General features: G+C 56.7%; 4 protein-coding genes across 4 annotated transcripts; 2 read left to right on the forward strand and 2 right to left on the reverse strand.

Moving 5' to 3' along the window:
• Positions 1-4,425: 4,425 nt before the first annotated feature.
• On the forward strand, positions 4,426-5,450 carry GGTG_01989 (hypothetical protein). The gene has a single exon (XM_009219760.1). The coding sequence runs from the start codon at positions 4,933-4,935 to the stop codon at positions 5,386-5,388; it is 456 nt and encodes a 151-aa protein (XP_009218024.1). The 5' UTR covers positions 4,426-4,932; the 3' UTR covers positions 5,389-5,450.
• Positions 5,451-10,884: 5,434 nt separating this feature from the next.
• On the reverse strand, positions 10,885-11,645 carry GGTG_01990 (hypothetical protein; the record flags this gene model as incomplete). Its single annotated transcript, XM_009219761.1, has 3 exons — positions 10,885-11,119; positions 11,373-11,403; positions 11,636-11,645. 3 exons carry the CDS (start codon positions 11,643-11,645, stop codon positions 10,885-10,887), a joined length of 276 nt encoding a protein of 91 aa, XP_009218025.1.
• A 233-nt stretch (positions 11,646-11,878) lies between these two features.
• Positions 11,879-13,513, forward strand: GGTG_01991 (hypothetical protein; the record flags this gene model as incomplete). The annotated part of the gene is made up of 4 exons (XM_009219762.1): positions 11,879-12,396; positions 12,463-12,530; positions 12,597-13,086; positions 13,153-13,513. The coding sequence occupies exons 1-4, from the start codon at positions 11,966-11,968 to the stop codon at positions 13,511-13,513; spliced, it is 1,350 nt and encodes a 449-aa protein (XP_009218026.1). The 5' UTR covers positions 11,879-11,965.
• A 916-nt stretch (positions 13,514-14,429) lies between these two features.
• Positions 14,430-14,798, reverse strand: GGTG_01992 (hypothetical protein). The gene has a single exon (XM_009219763.1). It carries the CDS (start codon positions 14,769-14,771, stop codon positions 14,541-14,543), a length of 231 nt encoding a protein of 76 aa, XP_009218027.1. The 5' UTR covers positions 14,772-14,798; the 3' UTR covers positions 14,430-14,540.
• Between the last annotated feature and the right edge of the window lie 483 nt (positions 14,799-15,281).

Below are 15,281 nucleotides of genomic sequence, written 5' to 3' on the forward strand. Positions count from 1 at the left end.
GGCCAAGCTTGGCTGGGGAGGTGCACGCAAAAAGAAAGAAGAAAACGCTATCGGGGGGGCACCAGGTCTTGGAGGCTCAAGATTGGGCCAGCTTCTCTGCCGCATTCCGTATCCTACCCTCCGTAACAGCGACAAGGGGAGGGAGTGAGCGAGAGAGTATAGACAAATCTCCGGAGCCTCTCCCGGGCCGCTGTTGGTGGTCTGATGGGGGGTCCTGTCAGTTTCCAGAAATTGACGGCTTTTTTTTTTTTCACACGCCTTTAGTCCACTACACAGTACAAGCCAACCTCTAACAACAGGGGATGTGACGAAGGAAAGTAAGAAAAAAAGGAGACGTAAATGAATGAAAGAAAAAAAGAAAAAAAGACGGCATGACAGCCCAGAACCGGGACGACACATGGACACTGTGCATCCCAAGCTCACGACTATGTTACCCGAGCCAGCGTGCCGGCCTACCCTGCAGCCACCCTCTCCCCCTCCTCTCTCTCTCTCTCTCTCTCTGCAACCCTCCCCCCTCCCTCCCTCGTACACCCGCCAGCCGGCGGCCGGACGACGACACGGTGACCAACCAAGGACCACACTGCCCAGACTACCCTCTCCCAGGAGGTGCGGCAGGCCGCACCGGTGACGTTTCGTAAGGCTGAGTCGGCGGAAGAACGCTACCGGATTAGGCGGAAACAGGCGAGACCGCGGCCTTTCTGTCTGGTTTATATTGCCCACCCTGCGCCGAAGGTGTGCTTTATATGCACCATACCGGGTCACCCTGGCCCACCACCACCGCCGCTGCGGCACCTACATTGGAAAGCTGCTGCTTGCTGCTGGCTGTCACCACACACCTTACGCACCTTTTCCTCTCCCCTCTCCCCACACCCAAAGTTTTTGTCGGCCCCAAGCTTGGCTTGGCTTGGCTTGCGTATCTAGGGGGTGGGAGTGGTCTGCATTTTTTTGGGCTCTTTCAACCGGTAGGCAAGAGGACAGAGTGGTCCAGAGGACGCGTGCATGGTAAAAGAAAGAAAGAAAAAAATTTGCCCGGCCGGCCACACACCTACCTTCTCGGGCCTCGGCGCTAAGCGCGTGCGCAAGTAGAGGCAAACCCGAGCCAATCCCTGCCCGGAAGCCGGCTTGGTGTGTGCTGGTAAACATCTCAGAACAGCGAAACCTGTCCCCCCCCCCCCCCCCTGACCCGGCTTCACGGCAAAGGCCACCGATTTTCATACCGCGTAAGGAAGTTGCCCGTCGCGTGGCCGCCGATAAGGGACGAGGTGTGAAGGTGCCACGTTACGGTGACGGATATCTCGGGCTAGGCCATGTCGTTTTTCTTCCCCCCTTTTCGGGTTGCTGGCTCGCTCACCTGCCTCTGCCCTTTCGGCCCAATCCCGGCCGCGCCGGCGGGGGGGGTTTTGCGAATCCAAGGACCGAGACCCCGTGCCCGCGAATATGCCACAAGACCGCTGACTAGCCTTTTTTTTCTTTTTTTTTTTTGTGCGGCACAGCAACCCGCGCCCCGTATCGCCGTCCACTCCCCCCTCCAGAGCTGCACTGCACTTTTTCTTTCTTCTTTCCCCTCGTGAGTGGAGCAAAGGGTTGAAAGCCAAGACGGAGCGGTTCGTGTCCGCCATCCCCACACGACCGGGGGCACGTATACAGAAAGATTCATTGATTCTAGGTGATGGGGATATGCGATGTGACGCCCGCTTACACCACGCAACCACCTGTACAAAAAGTGCCCTTTCTTCTTCTTCAGTCTTGCGCTTCTGGTTGGCCAGCCAAGGTCATCATGTAAGGCCCAGGCCGGTCCCTCCTCTCTCTTTCTCTGCAAAGTCGGGCACAGAAGAAAAAAATGGGAAGGCTGGGCTGTGAGCTTTGCAGGAGACAGATGGTCAGAAATGAAGACGAAGAAAAAAAAGGACGTATCAGGCTCGTCTTGGAGCCAGTAAAGTCAAGCTCCCGCTTTGCGCACTCGACCTTCCATGTGTCCAACGGGATCCTGCGTAAGCCGGGAGGGGCGCTGCCGTCGCGGATAGCCGATCGGGCCAGCGAGAGATATGTCTGTCAGAGAGAAAAGGAGGGCCCCTTATCCGACATGCATCGGGCTGGCAATCAACCGGCGGGTGGGCGTGTCATTCTTTTGTCCCACATCGTTTTTATCTTTCTTTTTTTTTCTTTTCAGCTCGAGGAGAATCATGAGGTGATTGACACAAAAGGCAAGGGGGTGGAGTGTTCGATGTGGGCTGCCACACGTGGGGGCTGAAAAGATGCTCAGAAAAAAAAAACCAAGGGGAGGTGGGGGGACTGGTTGGGGTTGCACAAAGCCAGATGGCGGCGGTACCGCGATGCTCTAACAGCTGCGAGCCCGCTGGGGCTGCGGGAGCTGATAGTGCGGTACGACAAAATCGAACCCTCCCGCCAGCCAGCCGGCGGTGAATGTATGGTGGGGAACACCTACAGTACCCAGCGCAACCGCACAGTGGCATCAAGAGGTGCAGCGCACTGCTGTGCACCCCGAGAAGAGGGCGCCCCGCTCTGTGGGCTCTGTGAACCCCGCGTGCACCACATGGATGGTGTTGCTGCTGCCCCAGCACAGGTCCCTTTTTTCCCCTCGATTTTATATGGGATTCCTCGGACTCTGACCAGTAAAACAAAAGTAAAAGACGAATGGGGGTAGGTTGTGAAAAACGATGCAAAAATTACAGTGTCTTTGACCATGACGGCTGTGGTCGGTCTGCAAACACACCAAGGCTGGACGTCTTGCTCAAAGCAACCAAAAACGCGCCGCAGACACGCACTTGGAAATTGCCATTCACCTGTAGAGGTGTACTGTGTACTGTGTACACAGCAGAGGTGGTGGCGATTGCTTCTTGCACAGAGAAAATAACACATCTACCCTCAAAGACATAGACCAACATACATGGCCGCCATCCGTCGTCGGATCATCACCACCCATCGCTTTTGCAATGGCACCTTGGGCATTTAAGCGCGCCCGCAGGATTAAACGCTCAACAACCCAGGATTCGAGAAGACGGCAACGCGGACCACGGGCGGACCCAAGGTAAGGTAAGGCAATCACCCGGATGACTGCATGCGTGTGAAGTGTGCCCTCCAAGGTGCATCGCCTGTGGCGATCCGGGTAGGTACTGTACCGCGTTGAGACAGATAAGATACCAGACAAGTTCGGACTTGGGGAATCGACAGAATCCGAGCATCTGCCTACTGCCTACATTTGGATCATGGCATTGGCTTGTAAACGGATACAAATTTCGGCTGGACAAACCCTCAACCTCCTCTGCACCACCACCACCCCGCCAACACTTACAGCACCCCATGCCCCATCCATTCGATACCATGAGAGATTTGTGGCAAGGTCCTGAGCACTTTGGCAGGAAATTCGTTTCCCGCCTTGGTTTCACAATACCCGGGTGGTGGTGGTCGGTGCCTCCCTGCCGGGGAAGCCTACCAGGGTTTTTTGGTGCCGCGCCCGTCAGCACAGAAGAAATGCGGGACTTTCAAGCCTACATGGCAGCCCCGAAGGGTGCCCCCTCTACTCTCCTCCATGTGAGCAGTGGCCCCGTCAATGTCGTGGGGTGTCTGTCGGTGACTTGCACAGCCGAAAACGGCAACTCGCCGCTTGGGTGGGGACGACATGGGTGGAATTTATGAGCAAAAAGGTAAGAACAGACGAATGATGGGGCCCGGCTTTAAAGCACTCTCCAGGGAAATAAGGAAAAAAGACCAAGGACGGTCAATGCAAAAGAAAGAAAGAAGAAGAAAAAAAATCCGAGGCAGAGCAGGAACCACCGTGCCGGAGAAGGGGGCGCTAATCGGACGCTTCAATTCGAACCAGGTCCGCGGCGTCGGGTAGCAGAACATTCTCTGGAAGAACTTCCGGGCTACCCAGCCTTGTGTGCCCGGAAACTGGGCAATCCGGGCCTTGGGGACGAAGAGGGAGGGTAGACAGGCAGTCAGTCAGTCAGGCAGCCAGGCAAAAAAGGATCACGCCTCGTGCTTCACCGCGGGAGCCCCCCCAATCGGAAGAATTCAATATCGCAAAAAGGGGCCCCGCTTGGGATGATCAGGGGTGTGTGCGTGTGTGCAGCAGCGGGGGGGTTAGCCTGGTCCACTCGATTGATGAGTTCTTGCCTGTGGAGCCAAACCAGTGACCCCCCCCTTGCAGTGGACCCAGCGGGTGTGCGACGGGAGGATGGATTCTTTTTTGTTGGAGCTCCCTAGCACGCTTCTTTCTTCCCTTCTCCACCGTCGTTAGCGAACCGCCTTCGATTTGCCAGTTGTGGCGCCGGAGAAAGGCGCGCCAACCTCTACCAGGCTGGTGGCCCTGCCTCCAACACTGTGCGAAAGGGGTGAGCAAACGAGTGAGCCCAAAAAGATTTGCGGAGTCGATGCGGCATGGTAGCACAGGGTCGATAAAGAAGCGAATGGAGGGCAATGCGAGCTTGTTCAAACTGCAACACCACCACCACACCCACCCCTTGTCCCTGCTGAATGGGTTCTTTTTTCTCTCCCTGCAGGACATCCGATCAGGACGATGACGCCCAGTTCCCGACGTGTCCGCGCGCCCAAGGAAGGAGGGGTTTTGCTGTTGCTGTCGAGGTTGGGTTGACTGCCAACAACACGCGCCTCCCCCTCCGGAACCCCACTGCGCGCATCTGCATCTCCCTCGGGTAGCATCCATCGTCGCGAACGAAGGAGGGCGATCCGACGCCACCATTGGCGCCGCCGGCGTCTAGGCGTGTGGTCCGTTGGCAGTGGCCTCGTCTGAAGCCCTTCCTCCTCGATCGCAGCTAGATAGAATGATGGGCGCGGGTCGCGATTGGCCAGAATAGGCGCCAGCAGAACCGATTGTCTCGTCAGGAGCCTGTACGGATGGCATCTCCTGTCGTCTGGGTGATGTGTGCAGAGTTCTAGGTTGGGAGGGGTATGTGTGTGTGTGCGGGCGGTATTACCACCGCCCTGAGGCGAACTGATGAGACTAGACGCGCTTTGCCGGCCCAACACGCGCGCCGAGCCATGGGCGGCGAATTGGAGGAGCGTCGACCTCCTCGAAGAGGAAAACTGGTGCGGTTTCTGGCGAGGGCTGTTGAGGGACCGGTGACAAGGGTGAGCAGCAGCTCGAGAGATGGACTGGGACGTTACAATCTTGGATTCCGCCACCTCTCTCTCTCTCCCTCCCAGCGCAACAAAGCGGCCGCCAACCCTAATGACATGCTCCGCGCCTACATGAACAGGAGACCCGTGCCCAGTGGTGTTCCGGGCTTCCGACCCACCCCTTTCCGATTCTTTGACCCTTGCTCACACTCACCTTGTTGGGTGGGTGGTAACGCTGGGGGAGAGAGGGGAGCAGCTCAGCTAGGCAACAGTGAAAAGAGAGGTTAAGTCCGAGGCGGGAACTTGGAAACAAACCGCTGTCGATTGCTGTGCCGCTTCCGAGTTGCAACACACCACGGCAACCCAGCGAGCCATGTGAGTGGTCGGGCGTCAGGCAAAAATGGTTGCTCCGATCGCGCCGGCACGGGCGAAACGAGGCTCGATTTGCGATGAGATGCTGCGGGAGCCGCGTTCATTTCCTTTTTTTTTTTTTTCTCTCTCTCTCTCTCTCTGCCGCTGCTTGTCGACGAGAAAAGGACTCCCATTACAAACATCGGGCGCCGGCCCCGCGAATTGTTCACCTGTGATGCGATCCTTGGCCCGCTGGTTCAATGTCGGCAAAAGATTAGCAGGTGCCCGGAATAGCAACAGCCCTGGGTGGGTGGCCTAAGGGCGGCCCCAGGGCAAGGGCAGGGCAGGGAGGGAACGTGGCCTTGCCTTAGGATGAGAGGATCAGGTTTACAATCACGTTGGGAAAAAGTCCGTGACGTAAACGGACTTTTCTCCCCACCACTCAACCTCTTGTGAGGACGGTTCGACAAGAAGACGGTGCATTCGCTGCGGGCCCGCGGGAAGAACGTGACATTCCCGGCCCTGTGTGTGTGTGTGTGCGTGCACCCCCAACATGGACGTGACCGGATCGGGAAATTCGTAAAGAAGCCCAAGATTTCTCGACGGAACCTCGACCGAGAAATGGGTTCGTTTCCGGAAACAAAAAAGAAACAACCCAACCCAACGGTGGGCGGTCAGGCCACTACCCGGACGGGACGGGAAGCTGGAGGAGAAATAACCTTTTCACCGCGCTGATGATCCATGGAGCGTGATAATCGCGGCAGTCGCGCCTTGTTGCATGGCCTGTCCCAAATCCTCCCGCTCCGGGTGGCGGTCCTCGCCGGGGGTGGAAGAGACGGCACACACACCAGGCCATGGATGACGAGGGAGGGCCATTCCATCCCGTCCATATCAGACTGACCTTTTTTCCTTTTCTTTTTTCCTTTTCTTTTGGTGGTCGCTTGCAAAATGTACAGGAGGCCCTGGCGGTTGTTTTTCCCTTTCCCAACGGCATCAGCCCTGCTCCCCGGTCGAGCTAATCAGAAACGCGCCAGCTCGTCACCATCACCAAGCATTAAGGGCCTTCATTTGGGGGACAAGGCAGCACTCGCTCCCGGTATCCCCGGTGAATATCACGCGTTACGGCGCTCCCGCGGGGCCAGCCCCACTGGTCAAACAAGAGAAATCTTCGAGAAGTGCTGTCGGTTCCGCAGGGGTGGGTCTGGTTTAGGGTCACCTCTCACTTTTTGTTTGTCATTTCTTTGCCGAAAGCTAGGGATTTCTTTTCTCCCCCTTCTTTAAATTTTTTTTTTTATTACTTGTCACTCGCTGTCCTGTGCTTCGCCTACTAGTACAGGAAAGTAGGATATTGAACGTTACGCTGTGGGTCTGGTCAGCAAGGGTATAAGCAAGGGGGGGTAGGGGTACACAGCGTGCCACACAATACGTAGTAGAAATCAATGTACTGTAGGGCGCCCAACGCGTGCGCCGCATCCGGCCGGGCGTGCAATTGAGAAGGCATTGAATTGAAGGTATCGCGGTGCAGATTGGTGTACGCGTTGCCCGATTGCATGCGTTGATATCTGCGTTCTGGCAAATGGAGGTGTGGGTAGCGATACATCGGTTTGGTGGGGTTTTCTATGGGGAAAAATGTAGTTGGGACGTGGCCTAATTCGGAAGGATCTGCGGGTCATAACGTTTAATATCCTACTTTTCTGTCGTAAGCGGCCGCGACAGGGGGCCGGGGGCTACCGCGGGCAATATCGGAGGACTGTTATAATGGCACGAGTATAATTTTGGCCCGGATTTTGAGGCAGGGAGCAGCGCTGCTGTTGCAACGAACCCCCCCTCCTCCCCCAGACAGAGCAAGAGTGCGCGCGCGCCGGTCCCGAACGCCAGGTCCCCAAAACGACGAACACCCAAGAGAACCTGGACTCATTTCGTGGTCCGCATCGGGACCCCGCCCCCCATCTTGCGCGATGGGTACGCCGCACCATTGACATTGGCAGGCGTCGGGGAGGGTTTTTGCAAATGAAAGACAATGCAGCGGGTGAAGAGCCAAGAAGGGGGCAACGATCGTCCCCCAACCAACTCATCCCCGTCCAGACGAGAGAGTGGACGGGAGACGAAATCACGCGAGGTACAGTCAGGCCCGAGAATGGTAGAGAAAGCAGCATAAAATAGCCTCCCGGCCATGGTTGGTGGGCGAACGATGGGGCCCCCGTCAGTCTCACAGCCCCTTCTCCCCCTCTCTCGCCCGCTTCGCCGTGACGTTGGGTATGATGCGATGGATGACGGCTGTAGTGGCGGGTTTTTTTTTTTGGGCCACTCGGCCGTCGGAGCTTGGGCTCCATGGCTGGGGCTGCGAACCAAACCGGCGCGCTCGGCGGAAAGAAAGCACGTTCGGGGCTAAGGTCCAGAGCCAGCTCTCGTTTTTCTGGGGCCGGCCAATTAGGGTCGAGGGGGGCACGGCTGTATTTTGTGGAGGTGGGTTGTGGTGGTGGCCCATTTGTGCGTACCGCACACAGTACGTGGTGTTTACTACGGGACCACCCCGTTTTTTTTTTGTTGCTGCTGCCAAAAATGCCTAACTGTGAGCGACCAAACAACGAGGCCAGACACCAAGCAAAAAAGACCAGTAGCGATAGCAGCAGTAGCAGCAGCACCGCCTCCCTGCAGCCGAAAATGAAACCCAGGGGTGGGCTGCTGCTCTGCTTTTGGCAGACGGGAGGCGGGTTTGTTTGTTTTGGCCGCGCTGCCTACGCTTATTGGGCGTCGAGGATGACGGCCAAATCTCCCAGCCTGCTATTTCGCACTCGCATCTGACCTCGATCCCCGACAGGCGCGCGGGGGCAAGGGGTGGGAGTGAGCGCTGGGGGGTTGGACAAGGTCCGAGGAAGAGGGTGTCGAGATGAGTGGGTAGAGGGGAGGGCTCAGAGCGGTTTCCTTGCATGGAATCTCGCGGCGGTAGGGCTCATCACGTCTCGATTGCGACGTCGAGCCAAGGGGAGAAGGGGCAAACGGTTGCGAACAACGGAGAGGAGAGCCGATGGTGGCATGTGGGAAGGTGGATGTAGCTTCCACAGGGATGGGGCGCCATGCTTTCCAGCCCTTCCCTTGAGAGACAATCCGGGATAGGTATTCCCTCCAAATCACATGGAGATCGTCATGGCGCTCCCACCACGTCGGGCTGGCGGCGGCTATTCATCCAGTCGAAGCTATTGTGGCGTTCACCAAGCCACCCACGATGCATGCAGTCAGTGAGGGGTAAAAGATGAAGGAAAAAATAGATGAAAAAAAAGTAAACAACACAAAAAAAAAAGCAAAAATGCCTAACGCCTCCGGGTGAGCCTTGTGCATAGTACAGCCGTAGTGTACCAGGCAAGGCACATGGTGCATCGAGTCTAGGTAGGGTTCTGCGGCCGCTTTTCAAGGCCACCAGGAACGGGATTGACGGCAGGACCTCGAGCCTAAGCCTCAGCTGGTACCCGCCGGTGCAGCAAAATGCTACATGGCGGGGGGTAAAGGGCTAGCCCTGACCGTCATGACACTCCAGCACTCCATCGAGGTGCAGCCGCAATCAAAGAGCCGGTGTTCGCGATGGGAGTGGGGGATAGAGTTTGGAGCATGTTTGTGATAGCCGACGACTATTTCCAGCAACTCGGCAGTAGCGCAAAGGTTGTTGGCGTAGGTGGGCATGCTGTTGCGTCCATGCTCGGCCGCAGGGCAGGAAAGCCCATGAGGGTTTCGGATAAAAAACGAGATGAGAGAGCGGTCCTGCCACTTTACTGTGGCTGCGGCCTGGGATGATGAGGGTGATCTGGGTCAGTCTGGCTTGGGTAGCCCCCCGCAAGCATGATGCCGGCACCTGGTCGGCTTTCTCAGCTTGGTAGGTACACGATGCAAGGCCAGCGTAGTCCGGCGAGAGGTTACATGCCATGCCATGCCATGCCATACCCCGTCGTCGACGCGTGCCATCCATGGCTACTAATAGACCATGGTTTTTTTTTCTCGTGCCTCGTGCCTTGCTCCGTCATCCACGGCCGTCGATTGCCGGTGCTCGCTTGCTCGACCAACCCCAAGGGCCCCAAACTGAATCAAGGCGACAGTCGGCAATCCTAACTAGAACCGGACAAGGAGGCAGCCCTGCTTGCATAGAACCTCACCCCTCCATTGACAGGGCATGACAGGGATTGCGATCCTTCATGGGTGCTGGTAAATCACCGTTGTCGAGACTTTCCACGAGCCCCGTCGACGCTGGAGCAAAACGTGCCCGCGGCGCGACGAGGTGCCTGGAAGCGTTGAAACCCCGCCCTTTCTGCCCACCACCGTGCACCACCAGATCTTGACATTTGGCAACGAGCGAGCTGCCGAATCCATCTCGCGCGTTTGCCGTCGTGCCATCGTTGTCGGAGGCACGCGCGCCTTTTTTGCTCATTGACGTCGAAACTCCCTCGCTGAAGCTAAAGCTGGAATAGCACGGCCCCATCCATGGTCGTCGCGTGTGAAAACTAGCAGCACAGTGACCCATGCATATCGCTGCTCGCGACCTGCCAGGTGGGCGTCGACACCTAGAAAAAAAAGAGAGGACAGACGGCTGCTCGCCGTGGTGGGTTTATCCCCAGGGAAAATCTCCAGTGATCACCGCGCAAAGACCCCCAGCCCAGGTCATAAAGTCGCTTATCCCCCACCCGTGTCGGACGCGGGCTCCGACCGGTATCCTCTTTGGATGGCACAACGAGGATGCTATCGTTGGATGGATGCGGCAGAGGCTGGAACGCTGGTAGTGAAGGGACAGTGCGCCTGCCTGGGGGTGTGGGTGGCCGTGTGTCTGTTCCCAGCGCTCCCAGTGCTAATTCCAGGGCGTGCAGCACAAAAAGACAAAAAGTCATCAAGGCAGGCGCCGCACCGCTGGGCACCTGGGCCGCACCTGCCTGCGAACCTGCACCCGCAACAAACCGCACTGCTCTACACTGTACAGTGAATGAAACCTGACAGTTCCCCGGCTGAGGGTCCCATTTGCTGGTGGCCTTTCGCCGGGGCCCCACCCTGCCCGCAGCCACAGCCAAGCGCAGTGATTCGTCCCGCCACACAGGGGAGGGTACCAGTTTGTTTCCGTCAGAAATTACTGTTCCCAAGCGCAAAGTCGCACCAGGCCTAGCGCCCGCCAGACTTTCCCTCGACAAAATGTTGATTTTACCGCACAGATCTAGACGCTGACACTGAACACTGAACACTGAACACTAAACACTGAACGCTGAACACTGAACTGATCCCGATGCCCTACCCACGCTGCCGCCCCTTTTGGGGTTCTGGCAAGGAAACCCTCCACGGTTGCGCCTACACATATCAATCATCCCAGTCTCTTCTTCACTCTTGTTGATTCCTAACCTAAGCTAATGGTCAAACGGCTGGGCCTAACCGTGGCCACCTACCACGGCTTTTGGCCTATTACTACAACCGTCTTCTCGGGGCTTGCCTGCCTGCCTCCCTGCCTGTCTGGCCGCTGCGTTTCCCCAGACTCAAACGGCAAACGGCCAGCAGAGTCGCCTGTAGTAAGAGGCGTCCGATCTCACAGCCGCCAGAGTAAACCTGCTGGCTGGCTTCTGGCTGGCTGGCTGGCTGGCTGGCTGGCTGGCTGGCTGCTGTGCCCGCGCCACGCCACGGGCCCTTTGGGCCGACCCCAACCCTGGCTGGCTTTTTCAGCACGCGGCACCTTGACGGTTCAAGACGCTGCTCGCCAGGATGGAATGGGCCACCACCGTTGACCTGGCATGCACACACCCTGCAATCCTTGCCGCCTGGGGTGTGGCGGGGTGTATGGTTGGAAACAAAAAAAAATCACCATTCACTCCGCCCACGCCCTCCCCCTCCCCCCCCCCAACGCCGCTCCACACCCCTGCCTGCTCTTTCTCTTCAGTCTCACACCCCGTCATACATACCTCCCGTCCCACCCATCAGGAAGACCGGGCCCTGAGGTGTATCTCTTCCACCGACTGGGGTAAGTACCGCTGTGTCAAGTCTAGGTACGCCGGTACCTGTCTGCCCACAGCTAGCCCGATATCCATCCGGGAAGTTTTCTGTCTTGATAAAACCCTGCCTGGCCCATCTTCAACAGGCCCTCTCTCCTTTGAGGCTGAGAAGCTTTCAAGTCTCACCCCCCTTTTACTGTCACCCTCTCGAGCTCCCTGCTCTCCATATTTACCATCGTCCATCAACGCCTGGTTGATATATACCTCGAGTCCCGCCTCGACCTCTCTCACCCGTGGGTGACCTGTCTGGATCTCGATAGCCACAAACCAGCATCAGCATCAGCATTCCCTCCGCCTTCGTCCCAAGCACACCAGGCCAGCTCCATCATCTCTGTGTTCTTTCTTATATACGCCACACCCCGGAATCAGAGTGAACCAGCAACTTCGGTGTCCGGTCGCCTCAAACCCAACTCGCCCGAATAAAAAACCAGCTTGCACCCGTATGTGCCACCCATCTGTTCCATCACCGAGCAGTTCCATATTTCTTTTTGTCCCTTTCCACCATGGATTCCCTCCTCTCCTCAGATAGCCCCTTCGAGGACTCTCGCTCACTCACGACTAGATCCCGAGCAAGCAGCGGAGTGTCCTCGACCCAGAGCCTCTTTAACGACTTGCAGCTAGTGGCCTCTTCCCCTGGTTCCTCGCTTGAGCCTAGCCTGTCGACGCTGTCGCGAAGACTAGCAGCCCGCTCACCATACGACAATCCCGTGGCTGCCCACCAGGGTCTCGTGCGAAACCCGGTGTCCCAGTCGACCACTTCGACCTTTCCGCACCTGCCTGAGGTCCTCTTGAGCGCTGGCTGGTTCAACGTCGACACGTCGGCGCCACCAACTCAAGACCCGCCGCTGCTGAGGGTGGATTCTGTAGAGGACTGCTCTCAACCACCCCGGACAGCCTCCTCATCAATACCGACCCCGCAATCCGCCAACATGAGGTGAGTCTTGAGCTCTTCAACACTACGTCTTGCATTCGTGTGCCAGCTGCTAACAACCCTCAACAGCGCCGTCGCCACATTAAACTTTGACCCCGTGTTCAGCATGGGAAACAGGTCGTCTTACGGCTGGCCTGGTAAGTCTTCTGATCTCGCAGTTGCCCACCCGACCCAGACGGGTTTGCTGACCGTGTCTTTGATAGTTCTTGACTCTGGAAACAACAACGGTCTTCTAGGTCACGACCTCAGCTCCTATGGATCCGAGGCCAGTCTCACCCCTCCCAGTGGAACTAGCTCAGTGACTGCCAGCCCTCCGCGGAACATGTCGGCAGAGCAGCGCGAGCTTAGGCGACAGAGGGACCAGGCCCGCCGCGACACCAAGAAGGCGGTCCGCATCCGAAGGGCAACTGGCAGCAGCTATGGAGGCTCGCCGCCCGTCAGCATGGTCGATATGGCCTCGCCCACGAACCTTCCCGTCTACACCACCGGCCCGACCCAGATCTCTCTCCTGACCGAGCCGACAACCCTGGCTTCCACCTCGTCTTACAGCATGCCGACGTACGCGACCTCGCTGCCCACGGACCCGCAGACCCAGCCCCTGTTCTCCGCGCCCTACCAGCCGCACACCTCCTACCTGGGAGAATACCAGCCCGCGTACACGACGACACCGCCTAGTCTGCCATCACAATACGGGTTAGAAGACCCCTTTCAGCTCCAGGACGACTACTCACAGGCCAGCCTGCTAACTCTTTCCAACAGCCGCACCGCCATGTCCCACGACCAGCAAAGCATGATGTACTCGACCATGCCCGTCATGGGTGGCGGCCCAGGGGCCATGGTGCCGCCAGCGCCTTCTTCAGCCTCGTCACCGCCCCACAGCCACCACGAGGCGGGCGGCAACGTGAGGGTTGTTGGCGGCCGGCCCAAGCCGCAATGCTGGGAGCACGGATGCAACGGACGCCAGTTCTCCACCTTCAGCAACCTTTTGAGGCACCAGCGCGAGAAGTCGGGCCAGGCGGCCAAGGCAGTCTGCCCCAACTGCGGTGCAGAGTTCACCAGGACTACGGCGAGGAACGGACATCTGCAACACGACAAGTGCAAGCAGCGCCGCAGCACATGAAGGACGTATCGATGGACACCAAAAGGAAAGGAAAAAAAATCAAAGAGAAAAAACATTAAAAAAAAAAGAGCGAAAAAAAAGAGCGAAAGAAAAAGAGCGGATATACCAAAGAGCTTGGGCAATCTTTTTTTCTACCACCATTCGATTTCTATACCCATTTCACATACCCCCTTCAAAGCGAGCGTTGTGTCGAAGACGCACCGACTTTGATCCCACCTCTCCCTTTTGCCTTTTTTTTTTCGTCAAGGCTCAAAACTTTGGTTAGAAACCTTGGGCGGAGAATCCCCATGGAACGACGGGATATGAGGCGTTTTTTTTTTACCCCCGGTACTTTCGAGTTGACATTTGGTTTACTTCTTTTTCTGGCACTCTTTTCCCACGAGGGAAGACGCCAACACTAGGGAAATGGATTTGGAAATTCTTTGCTAGGAGGTTGATACCACAGAACGCAGGGTTCAGTACATATTTTTTTTTAACATTTTAAGCGGCTTTCTTCCTTTACTTCTCCTGCCCTCATATTTTCTCTTTCCTTGTTTGACTTTCTAATCCTCCGTTCTCGCTTCCGTTGGATACCTACATGTTGATACATTCGAGCAAATCTTGTTCTCTTCAGCTGCAAAAGAAATTCATAAGGTGATTTCGGATAACCCGCTGAATCTATCGTGTATTCGCTAGCATGTACATAAGCTTTGTCTATTTTGAGCTAGATGGCGGCAAAGAAATTGCTGTGTTACCATGAATGAAACCCTGCATATTGTTTCGAATCAGCAAAATGCGGCTGCCTAACAAGACCGATCAGGATATGCGTGTTCACACGACAGACGTCGCTGCTGCAAGCAAGTCCGATAGGCATAAATCCGAGAGCCGACGGGCTTTTTTTTTCTTTCTTTTTTTCTTTTCTTTTTTTTCTTTCTTTTTTTTCTTTCTTTTTTTTTTTTTTGCGCGATCGTTTGCCAAAAACAGTCTGATGTTTTTTTCTTCTTTTTGCATAGCCGGAATGTTCCACGTCAGAAGCGCGAGAGTCTTGCTAAGCGCAGACGCCCAAGCCGCCACCGGTATTACTCTGCGCATAAAACCTTGATTTTGGGTTCTTTTTCGTCACGGAAGCCGCCCGGAGCTGAGTGGTGGCGAGCCCGACGGGCTGGAAGCTAGCATTAGCAGAGAGCTCCGCCGCCTTCTTACTGTGCCCGCTGGGCCGGCTGACGGGTTTTTTGGTCACAAAGTACCCCCTGCACACATGGGGGGGATGTGTGTGCATTACACAATAGCTCTCTACCTTTTTCTCATTCTCTAGCTCTGGCACACACCTATCCCAGGTGGCGGGCCGCGGGTCCGGACAAGAGGGAACGACAGTGGACTGCGCTCTGCTGATGTCCAGGGTGTAGGGTGTAGGGTGGTAGGCGATGGGACGAGAAAGGTTGACGACTGACACATTTTTGTTGGCACGAGTCCTAGGTACCTAGCCTGGGTTGGAGCTCTCGGCGGATGGGGCCGCACGCGAGCACGCACGCACACGTACATGCACACCGAGACTCGGCCGATCTGGATGTATACCTACCTGCCTGCCTACCCTATCTCCCCCTCCCTTTCGTATCTACATCTTGGGGCGGGGCAATATTGAAGAAGAGGTTTCCCCGGGACAAGGGGGGCCGGCCACAACGCACCCTTGGGTTTTTGACGGATGGGGCCGGGCTAGCTGCCTGCCTGCCTGTCGGTCGAGTTGCCGGGCGTGGATTCTGTCCAAGGCGGCGGAGACGAACGGACGATT

Source organism: Gaeumannomyces tritici (genome assembly GCF_000145635.1).
Source record: "Gaeumannomyces tritici R3-111a-1 unplaced genomic scaffold supercont2.1, whole genome shotgun sequence".
NCBI classification, from domain to species: domain Eukaryota; kingdom Fungi; phylum Ascomycota; class Sordariomycetes; order Magnaporthales; family Magnaporthaceae; genus Gaeumannomyces; species Gaeumannomyces tritici.